General features: G+C 40.1%; 1 protein-coding gene across 4 annotated transcripts; it reads left to right on the forward strand.

Annotated features, from left to right (window-relative positions):
• The first annotated feature begins 481 nt into the window (after positions 1-481).
• Positions 482-7,593, forward strand: mtfr1l (mitochondrial fission regulator 1-like). Of its 4 annotated transcripts, XM_069661627.1 has the most exons (8): positions 482-576; positions 1,537-1,699; positions 1,867-1,970; positions 2,085-2,194; positions 3,180-3,391; positions 4,119-4,506; positions 5,513-5,668; positions 5,799-7,593. In XM_069661627.1, the coding sequence occupies exons 2-7, from the start codon at positions 1,663-1,665 to the stop codon at positions 5,628-5,630; spliced, it is 969 nt and encodes a 322-aa protein (XP_069517728.1). In that variant the 5' UTR covers positions 482-576; positions 1,537-1,662; the 3' UTR covers positions 5,631-5,668; positions 5,799-7,593. The 4 variants fall into 4 exon arrangements, with proteins under 4 accessions (XP_069517728.1, XP_069517729.1, XP_069517726.1 ...); XM_069661628.1 differs by having other exon boundaries at positions 1,863-1,970; positions 5,513-7,593; XM_069661625.1 differs by having other exon boundaries at positions 5,513-7,593.
• Positions 7,594-15,816: the final 8,223 nt, after the last annotated feature.

Below are 15,816 nucleotides of genomic sequence, written 5' to 3' on the forward strand. Positions count from 1 at the left end.
AGTGTATTTGAAGAACCAATAACTACAAAACAGTAGTAAATTCAAGTGCATAATGAGGTGGTGGTAGTATTGGAGGTGGTCGACCATTTATCCATTTGCCATACCTTCAAGAAAGTGTTATCTCTGTTGGCCAGCTTATAATATAATTATGATATAATTTTACATAATTTTTAGCTCAGCAAAGTTTGTCTTTAAGCTTGTAAATTGTTACCCATGGGAATGACATTATGTCTAAATAACAAAAATAAGTTGAACTGAGTACAAGAATTCGTGTCAAATTCAATGGGTCACATTTACATTTAACTCCACAGTTGCTTTGTAGTGTATTTATCATGTTTTAGCTCGGTAACCTGTTTTCAGCACTGTTCACCTCCACCTCCTAGGGGCGCTCTTGAGCCAGCTCTGAAAGAGGAAGCTCGTGGTGTTCCAGCAGCCAATCAAATCACAGGAACGGGAGGCACAGGTTTCCGGCCTAATGAACGACAACAGAACTCCAGTCTGAAAGACGAAGAAAAGAAGCTGCTTCACAATAACAATATAACGGGTTAGCTCTCCCTGATACGGCCGTTATCTACTGTAAGTTGTGCTTCTGCAGAGGTGATTGCATTTTATGAAGATACGTTAAACAAAGTAAAAAACGGCGGTGTTGGTGTACAGTTGGGGGTCAACCAGGGGGTCGTTGGTGCTGCTAAAGCTAACTGACGGCTGTTTTTATACCCGTAGCTACCGGCTAATGATTAGCTGAGCAAAGCTATTTACAAACCACTGCACCAATGCTATCTTTTTGATGTTAATCATGTCGCTTCTCAGTGATCTGTCGTTAAACGAAGCAGCCTGTGAAGGTACCATTAAAATGTAAGGCTGTTTTGAATTTAAGCCGTATTACGCTAGCTGTGATAGCCCTAATGTGTGTTTTTTTACCCAGCTCCTTTATGTCTTGATCTGCTCACGGTGAGATTATAGTTAAACGTTAGCCAGAGTTAGGTCTTCGTTCATCGTTGAGCTAGAATAAGTTATTCCCAAATTTCTTACTTTAATATTAAAATTATATAGCTTTTAAGTCGAAAATCCGGAGCGCTGATTGCTTATTCTTTCAAGTTATACTTTTGCAGCATTATCTTTTCTTTTTGTTTGTAGTTTAGGCCTCGTGTGTGTCAGGCTGTTTGTTGTGAAGCCTTTCTATTTCTTCTTCAGCACTCAGGTTTCTTTAAGCGAGATATCAATACCAGTGACATCTTCAAATATAGAAACATTATATTCAATCTAGCTGTGCAAACAGCAATAGTATTACTCGGATAATCACTTTGATCACTCAAAGAAGCATTACATATTTCTTGTGAAAATACTGAAAGTTAAACACATTACCAACTCAAGAGCTGCACAATCATTACTTAAAAGAATACTTTAAAAAGCGTGGGTATTTAATAATCAAACTTGTGATTATTTTTCTTGTGCCACTTAAATTATTTCTAGACTACTTGTTTTTATGTTCCTTGGAGAAATCATGTCATGTTCTCCCTCCTGTTCTCTCAACAGATGCTCTAACTAATCACTACTTTATATCCTAAGAGTTGGCAGTCGTGCTGACATGACATCTGGTTACTGAACTGCTCGTCCTCAGCCACTGCTAGCACCAAGCATTGGTGTGCAACTCCCCAGCGAATGAGACTGACCCAATATCACAATGGAGACAGAAACAGTGAGTTTGTTTTCAGCCTGTCAGTGGTGTCTTAACTTAACAATGTTTAACTAAACACTTTCTTTCTCCATCGCAACTGTGGAGGAATGCAAAAGAAAAAGCTAAGCACCTATGTTAAAGAATAATACTTTTATGTGGAGATGTTGTAATCTGTGTTTCACAGGAAGTTATTCCTATCTGGCAGAATAAGCCTCATGGATCCACCCGAAGTGTTGTGAGAAGAATAGGCTCCACTCTTCCTCTCAAACCTCCACAGAGGGCATGTTTCCAGGTATGTATCAAATCCTATAAGTCCTCCAAGTTACCTTTTTATCTATATATAATTTTCACTCATTGCAATAAAATTAACGTATATACAACATTAATTTGTGTACTTGTGTATTAGGAACTACCAGGCCTGCCCTCTCTTCGGCCTATGGATGGTCCTATCGTTCCTACCTTGGCAGACATAGCGTGGATTGTTGCAGATGAGGAGGAGACATATGCCAGAGTGCGGTAAGTATCCATCAAGCCCTAACAGATGACCACTAAGGTTGTGGAGTAGTGCCAAGTCTCAACTCCACAACTGCATTATCCCAGATTCTCTGGCTTCGTTCAGACTGCAGGCAAATCAAAGCCTTTCTGTGAGGTTATTTGCAAATGATCAGGTCTGATTTATGTGGGTGTCAGTAACCCACCTGCACGGGATGCTTTGGTAACAAAATAAGCATCAGTTTTTTTGCATACTCTGTAGATGTGTCTTTCCAGTGGAAAGCACAAGAAAAGGAGATCTATTATTTCACCCTTCAACAATTGCGCTGTCAGGTCCGGGTGCAGAAGGCTGGTATATATTGTGATGTTCCCTGCCACTGTCACGGTAGGCTTCACTGTGCTGCGAGAAGTCTGGTGCATTGCGAGGGACTAAACAGACACTTTGATTTCCAGTGTGAGCAGCCAAAGCATCCGAGTCGCATCGTTAGAAACCCGATGGGATTCATATTTCAGACCATGTTCAGAAGTTGCTTGAATCTCTTTGCAAACATTGCATGTCATGTGGGGTTTCTTTGCTGTCTGTACCTTCAAAAATCAGTCCTAGGATAGGATCTTGATATGCTCAAAAAACTAATTTGGGCAGCAAGTTTAACCAAGGCCTTTGATATTCCAACTTACAAATACTGTGTTGCTAAAAGTTTTTAATGTCCTGTTTTCTATCTTTGTCACAGAGACCTTGATTTTAGCTCTGTGCTGATTATTGCAGCCTTAGGTAATGGTAGAAAAGAACATTAAAAAATTAATGATGGAATTTATTGCAGTGCTATTGGATTTGTCTGCACCTGTAAGTTACTTCAGGTAAAATATTGATTAGTGCGAGGACATTTTCTAATGGGTAAGTAAGGGTAAAAAGTCCATCAAATGACATGACAGCACAACTTTGAAGCTTGACTTGATATAATTAAGATTGCTGTTCGGTAACGCCGATCTCCCACTCTTCTGTTTTCAGGAGCGACTCTCGTCCTCTGAAACACGAGTGGCGGCCCACGCCTCTCCTGGTGCTCCACAGGAACTCATCCGTGCCCAACTTCCGCCGTGAGGGCAAAAGGGTGGAGGGGCTCAGGAAGCCCGGGGTGACGGCGCTGAACCGCACCACCGCCCTGCAGGATGAACTCAGCAGACTGCGCGCACAGATCGCCAAGATTGTGGCAAGTGATTCTGGTAGGTAACCAAAGCAAGAACTGCAGGGTACCTATTGTAAACTGTAGATTTGAATAGGGATAAAGATTGGTGAAATATTGACCTTTACACTTTTGATACTTCAGACTATGAATCATAAAGCCACTTAGAGCTCTGTAGTTTTAAGATTGGTTTATTGAGCCAATGTTTTATCATTTGAGTTACTGTCTTCATGTGACTGTGATCCTTTTGTGGCCAAGTCAGCTGCCCTGATTCTCCTAAAGCTCTTTGGTATTAACATGTCTTGGCATCAGTTTGTAGGTCAGTGACAAAAGATAATCTGTGCGGTTCAGTGGCTGTTGGGTGTCTGTCTCTTAAAATTTCAACAGTTATATCTTTAGAAAGTGTTCTGTATTCACATGTTTTGCAGTGTTATGAAACATACTTTCTGATTATGTATAAAAGAGGCACAAAAAAACTATGATAAGATTTATGCATTATTCTAAAGCTAGCCAGTGCCCTAAATTCTGTAAATTATGTGCTGCAAGATGATCTGTGAACAGGTGAAGGACCTCACTGTGTCACGGAGGAGACCTAAAAACAACCACAATGGAATACCTGCCTACCCAAGCTTCATTAGAAACAGCAGATGAAAATAGAAATGGCATTTAGACTCTGAACTTTGGATGATTCAAGTTGCTCTGTATGTTTCCCTCAACACTGTCCAGCTCAAAGTGTATTTAACTTTCTCTTCCCTACTTTCTTTCAGGCTCCAACCCGCTGACCCCTGACCTTCTCTCCCCTGACGACACAAGCATGAGCTTCTCCATGGCGCCCTTTGAGACGGCCCCCTATCAGCCGGCAGCCACAGCTGCTGCCTCCTTTGTCATTAGCGATGTCACGGAGGAGGAGGAAGAAGAAGAGGAGCAGGAGGAGGAAGATGATGAAAAAGATGTCGTCTCTGTAGTGTCAGAGCTCATCCCCGACCCTCTGCCTCCTGTTTCCATGACTGCATCGGCGACCTTTGACCTGGACAGACCGAGCATGGACTTCCGGGAGGCGGAGGAGGATACGGTGTCGCTATCAAAGTCGACCAGCTTCGCTGATGTGATGGACATTCTGAAGGACATGAACCGCATGAAGATGAGCAAAGACAGGTGAGGTTTCAGTGGGCAAACACAAACTTCATTATGAGTTTGTTTCTCACGTTTTTCAAATATATAGGGAAACAATTAAAGTCACCTCTACAGCTCACTCGCGCTTCTTGGGTATTAGGGGGTTTTGTTTTGTTGACTCCAGGAAGTAACACAGTCCAGCACATAAACTCCTCACTTTTGTTTTCCTTGAGATATAACGTGTTGAATAACTGGTTTTACAGGTGCTAGTAGGTGAACATTTTTAACCTTTGGACAGAGCCAGGAAGGCTGTGTTGGTCTGTATGTTAAAGGGCCAGTCAGCTGATTTTCAACCTCAGTCCTGTCATGCTATTATGGGGAGCTAATGCCATTATGGTAGGGAAAAAAAGCATTTTGGCTCTGTGCCTTTGGAGGACGCTATCCGCTCAAAATCGTCAGGTTTGAAATGTAGACTGCAGACCTGATGATTTCTTTAGACGATCCACCGGTATATTCTCGTCGTATTTCGGATTCTGTACCGCTCTGAGCCGTTGCCTGCAGCGATCAATGTCCTTGACTGGAAAACAGTAGTATGTCACTTCACCATCTCTTGCTGGGCCGTTCATTTCAGAGGGAGGGCCGCAATGCACGCTGGGTGTTGTAGGAATGTAGAATGGGCGAAATCACGAGCTGTTTGTACAACTTTCTCCGCAGCTATGGCGCCAATTTCAAATATTATTGCTTCAATCGATTACGGAGAACACCAGCTTTGACTGACAGTGGCTCCTTTTCCAGGGGAGAATGTCTCCTTTAAGCTAACCAGCTGCTGTCTATTTTATAATATTTACAGTGCAGACATGAGACTGCTCTCGTCTAACACACAACAAGGAAGTGAATACATGTTTACATCCCAAGCTTCTACTCCTTTATATATGATTCAGAATTAACATGCTAACATTTCTATATCAATTGAACACTTCATTTGATAATTATAGTATTTCAAAGACCAGCTACAGTCGCTTCATTCTTTGGTTTGCTGTCATTGCAGGTACAACAGAGGCTGTACGTCCCTCAGAGAGGAGGACTCAGCCAGTCTGATTTCAGAAGCTCTGAGGAAAAAGTTTGTCTTGAAGGAAGAAGATTCTGCTGCTGTGAAACGGAAGTGATATCATATTTCTCATCAATAATGATCCTGCTGCTCCATGTAAGTCAGGACAGGAGGGTAGATCGTATTTGTTTTTATACTTTATATAATCAACCATTGAAGGCATGTAGGAGGTTATCAGCATTCAGTGTGTTTTAGCTGTTTTATTTTCTCCTTCTCATTATTTTAGGCCTAAGCCTGTGGAATATGTACCCACGGATCCACAACCTTGCTCCTCAGACCCGAGGCAATAGCCGTCTGCCAGACTTAGAACACGAAACACTTTGTCCCAGACATTCAGAACCAAATGTGAACTTCACAGTGCTGGTGCAGTGTGAGGGGAGGGGGCAGCCGAGTCTCAATAATATGATCATGTTGCTGCAGTGACGTTTCAGCACTGCATCACATATTGCATCCACTTGATTTCTCTCTCTGCTAAAAGGCTTTTATTTTGACATTGACGTTGATTGAGGAGTCAACAGACTGTTTCCACTGCTCTCCAGACACTTGCTATGTGTGTGGGCTGTTTTTGATTTTAGATGCATTTTTTTATGTTTGTTATAGCGGCTAAGAAATCCAAACTATTAGAGCAGTTTTTGGACTTAAATTGAAGAATGTCCCTTTAATAATCCATTTATCCATCTTGCATGAAGAGTCAGTTTTCCTTTTGAGTTTGCCACAGAAGGGATGCAAATAAACCTTTTGTTTTTCCAGATATGTAAAGAACTCTTCTAACATACTTGAAAACATTTTGTGTACAAATGAAACAGATCAAGCGGACATGCAGAGATGTACTGTACCTCATTGCGGTGTGTTTTGGGAGAAAATAACTTTTGCTGTTAGTATCTGCATATATGCACAGCATCTTACACTATATTTTGCTTGCTCCACTGCACCTCTTACGCCTGTCCTCTTGTTTGTGATTTACATATAGATCAATAATCACTTAACCACAGGGCACTGATTTTGGAACAAGAACTGTCCAAGGAATAATCCAAGGATTTTTTTTTTATGAAGTGTTAGTGAAAGCTGCATCCCTTGTTGTTTGCAGCTGTTCCAGCAAATGCAACAGAAGCATGTACAGGTCAATTTCCAGTGTGCAGATAGTGCATATTGTCAGATGACACCACCTTTATGACGTTAAAGATGTGTTGTTAGTTTGGGCAGAAAAAGCTTTGATATGTGTAAGAATGCTTTATGTGTTTTGACTGGTAATGGGTAATTTGCTTATGTGAGTCATGAAGATAACAGTGCATATTCTTGTTGACGCCTTACCACAGATCTAATGCCTGGTCCTATGTCTGATTTTATTCCCTTTTTAGTTCATGTGCCATGTTTTCTTTCAACCCCTCCTGCCTGTCCTTTCCTGAGTATGTGCTCCATCCTCATCTTTACTTTCCTGTGTTTTCATCTCTCAAACATACAGTGAGCGAGTCTAGTCTATGTGTGGTTTAACTGAACGTTTGTTAGAAATAATGGCTTGCCGTTGTGTCACTCTTACCTCATCACTCCTGCTCTGTTTTACACCTCGTCGTGCTTATGCCAACATGACTGGGAATCCTTTATTGTCATTTTGCAGAGTGAAAAGTTACTGCTAAGTTTGGATTGAACAAGAATGTGCCCATGTGTGTGTCGCTGTCTGCAGTGCAGTTAAAGTATGTTTTGTCTTGCTAGATCTCCTGGATAGTTAATTTCCTCATTGGTCAAAGGGATGAACCAGAATATCGGAGAAAATAACTATATGCGAGTTTAAATGTATTCAATGTGAGTTTGTACTTGAGATGTTGACCCTAATACAGCGAAGTCTGCCAACTGCATCACTAGTCCTGATAATGAGTTAACGGGAGAACACAATGTTGTTTTTTTTCCTTCTAGTTCAAACGTTTCTCACATGTGTACCCCTGTGTATGTTTGAGCCCAACACCACCTTCTGTATGTTTTGTCATGTAAGGACTTGTAAATAAAGATTTGCTGATGTTTTGAAACCGAGTGTGTTTTGTATGTGGGAACAGTTCAGTTTGTTTCAGACATCATGGTGCAGTGCTAATTTTCACCAGATGGGGGCAGTGCAGGCAAACGAAATTAATGATTGTTTTATTTATGCTATATAGAGCACTGAGGGACAGATTTCTCACAATAAAACTCTTAAATTTAACACACAGATTTAACACAATTACTATACAGATACAAAATGGTTTATACCTGGTGTACTTATATGTTCAATGTTTGAAGAAGTCTTAACATCTTGGATTGAAATACAGGTAGAAACACTAGTAAAAAAAAAAAGTTAAAATCATGCATTTAAAATGTTATTCAAGTAAAAATATTAAAAAATTATTAAGAAAAGATTCAAAGTATCAAAAATAAAGTTCTCTGTATTTAGGATGGCACCATTCAGACTGTCATATTATTTATAATTGGCGTATTATTACTCTATTATTATGTATTCATTCAGGCTGAGTCATAATAGCTGTCTAGATGGGGCTAATTTAAACCTCTTTAATAATGAGTAATTTAATCTGTAGATATATGTATTACTCAGCATGTGATGTGAAGTCCACATCAACATAGAAACATTAAAGGAGAAATAAAATGTATCTGAAATATTGTTTAGAAGAGGAAGTAGCATAAATGGAAGTCATTTAGTATTGTGCCAATTTTATAAATAAAACACTTCCACCAATACATTTCACCATATAGATCAATAGAGTTTATGTTACAGGAATAGAATCCCATCACCTCTTTTTCAGGTGCATGAAACCTGAGTCGTACCCGTCATAACAAGTAGTACCTCTTTACTTCATCAAACCTCAAGAGGCCTGTGCTCATGGGCCTTTAATTTCAAAGATGATTGTTAACCCATTTCCTGTTCTCTCCCAAGACGATCCGGCCCCTCAGTGAGCCACAGTCTATTTTCTGTGAGAGTCCTTGGCCTACTTAGTCCCTCTTCACCTCCACGTTGGACTTCCTACTTATTTTAGATACAGGGAGATGTCTGTGGAGAGCTCAATTAATAGAGCTCAGTGTCAAAATGAGGCTCTGTTAAACCTATAAATACAGGCCTTTAGTTCAAAGTGACATTGACACATTTTCATCACTGTGAGGGTTATGAACAGACGCTCGAAGCTGGTTCAAGAATGGGTGCTGCTAGAGGTTCCCTGAAGCTGTTGAAAGCCCTCAAACAACCAGGTGATTTTATTGTTGTGGTGAAATATGAGCAAAATGTGTGATGTGTTAAAGAGGGAATTTGAGTTGATGAGATGATTTTACACCCATCAAAAAACAGACTTCCACTTTTACTTTAATACCATTCACTTAACTTAGCCTTTTAACTTTGAATGACTAAGACTGAGCCAAAACATCATTTTATACACACCTGTGTGCAACGAATCAACTCCTTAAATATCAAATGTATTTTGAATAAATTAAGCCACTAACCAAACAGATGATAACTTGGGATCAAATGTTTGTAATGAAAATCTTTTCTGGGACAAAAAACAAACAAAACAAAAGCTAACATGCCAAATATTTAGCTAGGAGCCTAAGAAACTACTAAATATGTGTAATTATAATATCAAGGCACACATATTATGAAGCTTATTAGAGAGTTAATTTTTAAGAAATGACATTATCTGTTGCAACGTTTACCAGCCAACAGTCTTGCTAGCATAAACAGAAGAGCTGTTAGCTAAACATTAGCATGCTAACATGCCCACAATGGGAGCTCATTTATGTCCCAGGCCCAGGGTGTGCTCTGTAGCTCAATATCCTCTTGGTATGGCACATTAGAAAGACCTTTGAAAGGATTTTGAGTTTCCCTTGGTCAATGTTTTTTTGTTAATTGTTGTAAAGCTAGCCTGTACCTGGGAGCACCTTAGGAACATTTGGACGAGCCCCATACAATGATGATAGCCATATGTTAGCAGATATAGTGTTGAATGTGTTTCCTATCCTGGTTTTGCAAGTTAATATCTACACAAGGATGCAGCTGAGGTGTCCTTATCTTTCAGGTATTTGGTCTTAAAGTATTGGCAAAAATAAAAGTGTTGGTATCACGATGGTGTTGGATGATTTAACTTAACACGAACACAAATATTATGAATGTGCTTCCAGAGGGAGAAAAGCATTTCTGAACCAGGTTTCATGGCAATACATCTAATAGTAGCTGGAACATTTCACTCAAATCCAAGAATGTGATCCCCACAACATGATGATATTTGATCTAAGAGAGGCTGGAGGTTCACCAGTGTCATTAAGAGTCCAAATATGGGGACAAATCTTCATATAGCTATGCTGCTAGCACAGCTAAAATCCATTAATTCTACTGTATAAAGTAACCATGACTTTTACTGTGTTTGAAATGGCATTACATTTGGTCAGGGGCACATAACAAGTGGTTAAGGACTCCATACATAAGCCTAAGGACTTGGATTTGACTTGGGCCGTGACTCAGCAACATTTGAGACTTTCTTTGTGAACATCAGGACGAAAACTTTGTCCCGTCTGCAGATGTGCTTCTTCAGCAGGGCCTGCGAAGTTTGGCAAGCTAATCCCACCACATGGGGCAGCAGCTTCAGCCAAGTTCCTGCTCAGTGATAAGTGGCAGTGAGGCAGGAAACACGCCACCAGGTAGAGGATCTCTCATACTGACTGGTCCAAATGGCTCTTCAGTCTCCCCGAGTCCCAGAGCTTTTTATCAATGTCTCCTTGTGTTGCTGGAAGCGGTACGATCGAAGGAATTGCTTTTTGGTTTCCTTTCTTGAGAGAGAATTGTCTTGTAGAGAGATGAAATTTTACCCTGGACAGAAAAGTAGTCAGGCTTTTTGGTTTTGATAAATGTGTCAGTCAAATGTGTCGAGTACCGCTGCAGCAGGAGCAACAACTGAACTAACCACACTTGTTTATGGCAGTAATCACTCACGCTAAAGGTTACTATGGCGAGAAGGTTGGCAGTATTAAAACGATGTGGATTTATTGTTGGTTAGTTTAGTTTGTCCTTGAACGTCAGATACAATAGATTTTAATTCCAACATTTCAAACTGTGACTGTCGATGTCTATGGTTTATTCAGAGTACATTTTTCACAGCAATCAGACACAAGTGAGTTTAGAAAACACTTTCCTCGGTCTGGTTATGTAATTGTTGTTTGTTTCATAGTTGTTTGTATAGTTTGTAGACTGAATGGCCCTCAACTTTGGAAATATCAGAGGAAATACCAGAGGTAGAGAGCACTGAGCTTCATGATGATAAAAACAGCTCCCAAACTCTGTCCTCTTTTTCCACATCAGAAGAAGTAAACCTGATCAACTAAATACTGTCAACGTCTCATGATCCTCTCCATTTGACAGGAAAAGCCGCTGTTTAAAACATGTCAAACATAGTTAACGCGTGATTTATGTCTACCGCTGCTGCAATATGTTCAGTGGTCACAGCTCAATGATCCTGGTTTAACTCCAAGCCACCTTGTTGTTGGTGGGCAATTGATTCAGAAATAGAAAAGATTTCCCAGAATGTGTAAGAACGTAACAGCTTTTTGTGCGTTTGTCTGCATGTTGGGTTCGAGTGTCATCTCCCATGTTGTATCGTAGCAACGACCAGCTGAATGAAGCCGAGACTGAGTGGATGACAAGGGTCTGGGGAACACGAACGTTGCATCTGCTGCTCCCACACGCCCACCCTCCCCCAGTGTCACCCACGCATCCGCCTGCGTCATCAAGACACAAAACTAACACTTATGACTCACAACAGGAACAGCGCTACATGAGCGGCTGCAGCTCCATTGAATTTACTGCACTGTTTCTATTTTTGGGCCTTTGTAGTGTCTCTGCCTTATTAGTGGGTCTGCCCTCTAAGCATGATTGCTTTGTGATGCAAAGTAAATTGCGTCCATAAGTGGATCTGTTGACGGCACTTAAGTGTGGTGTTGTGCTGCCTCTCACTGTAACACTGTGGTGAGCCTGTTGCTGCCTTTTCAGTGGTGTGTTAGAGCTTGACAACTGCTGCCAAACATATTAAATAGCTGTAATTCTATTTGTATTTGTTGCTAAATTCCTCTGTACCAATGTGCTTAAAAAAATATTCATTTGACTTCTGTGGAAATACACTAATTCACCTTCTCGTCCTGAGATAGATAATAAGATACAACTCAAACGTAGCCTACAGAAAAGAGTAAGCTACAGCTGACAGGTAGCAATAAATCCACAACTTTTATGTTTTAAGGTTTGTTTCATTTATGATGCGATAATAGGCTGCATGTTCTAATATATGCAGTGGAGTTACAATCACCAGTGGGATAAGGTAGCCCAATCATCCAACAAACAGGGGACGTTCCCCGGACTTTTAGGGGACGTTTGTAACGTCCCCCATTGGTCCCCATCACAACGTTCTCTAGGTGATTGTTACGCTTCAGGATGACAGGCAGTGTGAGTGAGACAAAAAAAAGGATTCAAAACCAGGTTGACGATTTAACAGTTGAGGTGTAGATTTATTCAGGCCATCCAGACAAGCAAAAAAAATCATTATCAATCAAATATCAAACATCATCATTAAGTGTCCTCTGTAGAGACAAAAGAAATGGAGGTTATTCAAACAGAAAACACAGGCTCTCCTCAGAGCCCTCACCTCCAAACTGACACACATCAACCCAACAGTTGATTTCACACACCTTTTATACTTTGCTTTTAGGCCAATCACAGGTGACCTCTGTAATCAGTGCCATCTTGACCACAGGTGAACTTAATCTCACCTCTCCAGGTGTTGATTACACTTAAGCATAAGTGAACAAAGGAAAAATACTGAACTCAAAGCACAAGCGGCCATTTTAAAGGAATAAATAATGAAAACACCCCATTTTATCATAAATTCAAACAGAAAATAAAATAACATACATATTTAACAATTATTATGTACAATTATGTTTGAGAGGAATGTACAACTTCCTCTTAATCAAAACAAATCATTTTGCGGGTTTGCACACTTTATAACAGCGATGGTACGGGGACGTCGGTAATGAGTTCTCGTTTGGTCCAGGCGCGACATTCCTATTAGTTCCCCCGGATAACATTCTCATTTGGTCAATCCAAAACATATTGAGGACGTCCCGTTATGGTCCCCCCATGACATTATAATTGGGACGTTTATGTGACGTCTTGAGGACGTTTAATCATGTTTATATTGTGCGACACACGTGCGCCCATTAGAAAGCAGCTAACGTTAGCATTCAGCCACTTGCTAGCTGATAATGCTGTTTGATAGTTTTACGTGATATAATAGGAAAGTGGCAAATTCATTCTTAAATCCTGTTTCCACACTCTTGTAATAGATAACATTTGAATATTATCCAGGAAGTGATTGAATGCCAACATTAACTGTTGGCTAATGTTAGCTAATATATAGCTAAGATATATTTTTTACCTTGAAATATCGCCCGATGTCCCTCCCTGATTTTCACTTTCCATTGTCTGTTAAGTCATTATTCAATCGTGAAGCAGTAAAATGATAAGGACTTGTAAGATTCTCTACACACAACACTACCACATTATAACAGCTTCCAACACTGAGCGTGACATCAGAAGAAAATGGCTGCTGTGTGAATATGGTGCATTAGCTAGGCTAGCCGGCATATTTGCAAAATTGACGATATAATCCTTCAAGTGTAACTTTCAAAATGTGCAAGTAGGATAAAGGAAGTGCTACTTAGAATAAAGAGGTGACAGAAAGCAGACATTATAATGAGAAGGGATTAGAGACGAGGCTGATTGGACCCTTATTAGGACAGCACAGCACAGTGGCGTGTTCATATCCATCATTTTACACCGTTAACTGGAGCAAGTCGTCATCATGGCCTTGTTTTAGCCTGCTAGCTCTGCCAACTGGCTTTCATTAGCTACCTTAGTAGGAAAAATATCTCAAAAGACTTCAAAAAATGGTCTTTAAAAGAATATATGGTAAATCAAGGAAAGGAAAATGACCCCATCTTCATGAATCTTTAAAGAAATTCCAGGCGAGATATCAAGGCGAAGTAAAGATGTACATTTTTCTTTTCTCCTCACTCTGTTCTCCCTCAGCTCAGAGTCTCGTTTTGATAAGAAATTGATAAGAGGCTGTTTGTGAGTCCCAGATGGTACCCTAGTATCATGGCGTATGTTGCAGTCGTTCATAAATAATGCAGTTTTTCTAGGAAACAGAAGGGAAAGTGTTCTACAAGTACTGAACATGCCTTTGTTTTACTATGTATTTATATTTATAGTAGCGGAATTACATGATAGATTTTAAAACACTGTTCATATTTCTCTACTATATTTGATGTGTCAACCAAACAGGACATCAGGATCATCTCTGGAGCCATTAACCATTTCATTTCATTGTGCAAATTACTAAATAAACTGATTAATCAAATAACCACAATGACAATTTGTACAATGACAATATGTTTCTTTTATGATGATACAATATGTAATATAAAACTAAGAAATAAAAAGTGTTGGGGGATGTAGAGAAGGCTATATCGTCATCATTTGCGCATTTAACTTTAAGAAATATATTGCATCACTGTTGCATTCAACTGGCAGCGCCAGAGTGCTTATAAATAAACTAATGAGTGTCCTCAAGCATGTTTTAAGTATCTTCAGAAAACTGTAAATACGTATGAATCAAAGACAGAAGAGAAACAGAGACTGCTAACTAGCTCCCCTGTTAGCACGGGAACTGGCATGGCGAGCGGGAAAGCTTATGTAGCCATGTTTTATGGGGATTAACAGCACGGTTGGAACCCGTCTTTAATAAATCAGATTGCTTGGCTGAACTGACTCGTGGCATAAATAAAAGATCTCACTTCAGGCCAACTGTGTGAAGAAAATACTGGTGATTCCACATTTAATGCATGCTTGATGAAGTTCACAGCCCATGATTAAATTCTAGTTTAAACACAAGAGTCACAAGAGTCACAAGAGGCTCTTGAGGCGTTCAAGAAGTCAGAAAATGAAACTGGTCCGGTTTTAGACTTTTGAAATTTAAGACAGTTGGAAAGTTACATTTATCCAAGTGTGTTAACCACAAAAATGGACACATTTACTTTTTCCTACTTTATGTTTTTCGTATAATAATATATCTCCAGAAGAAACAAAGCCAAGTGGTCAAAACCATCTGACACGAAACCATGAAGAAGCAGTAAACTGATGTAGTCACAATACGAACAAAGACAATCCGGTCAATGAGGAGGGGGAACAAAGGAGTAAATGAACCGGGCGGCTAACGACATAATCAGAGGCAGGTGTGTAATGAGCACAGGTGCTGGTAATCAAGGGACCCAGAGAGACACGAGGGCAGGAACTGAAATTAAATAAGATGTTTGCCTTCAAAATAAAACAGCAAAAGCGACATGCAAGATTAACTGAATGCTACAAGAACATAAAATCCTTAACTTTTCAAAATAATGGAGCGGTCTTAGTCAATTTAATAAATTTAACTTTGCATTTGTTGGCTGTTTTTAAAGGTTTATGTCCTCAGAAGAAACCAATGGGCTTCAGGAAGTAATGAGAGACAGGCTGACCCATTGTTGGCTTTGGTGCTTTGATGGGTTTTGTTAACAATCTGTGACGACATTAAAATATGGACAGTTTTGTCCGGGGGCCTTTAGTCATGCTTCTGCCCTTAATTATTTGATTTATCAGTTGATTAAGGAACAATTGCTTTTACAGACTAGTAGTGAAATATGTTTAAACTGCAACAGCTGTTTTTAACCCAATATATAATTATTCTGTATAATACCCAGCAAATGTGAAATATACAGCCTGTTCAAAATACTAATGAAAGCAGAACCTTTGCTTCTGTGACAGTGGGTCAAACCTGCCTCGCACTTCCTCTCAGAGACGCGATGCGAGGATCAGCTGCTGTTCCGTGCTGTTTTTAGCCTCCGCTGTCTCATTTGCTCTGCCTGCGCACACACAGAGACTTAGAAATGACCAGCTGGAGACCAGGTACATGGTCATGGGGGGTCTGCGGTGCGTCACTGGGTCATATACAGTGGTGAAAGAAAGACTCTCAAATCTGATCAGCAGCACTTTCACTTCAATCCGAGTCCAGAGAGAAGAAACGGACAAAATGTTCAACATCTCAGTTTGACACCTTTGAAGTGTGAGATCCTGAGAGGTGCTGAACATCCATGAATCAGTAGACACGTACTGAGAGGAAGTTAGCATTTTAACGTGT

This window comes from Semicossyphus pulcher, unplaced genomic scaffold, assembly GCF_022749685.1.
Source record: "Semicossyphus pulcher isolate SPU_LCO1_2020_fin unplaced genomic scaffold, fSemPul1.0.p SCAF_14, whole genome shotgun sequence".
In the NCBI taxonomy this organism is placed as follows: domain Eukaryota; kingdom Metazoa; phylum Chordata; class Actinopteri; order Labriformes; family Labridae; genus Semicossyphus; species Semicossyphus pulcher.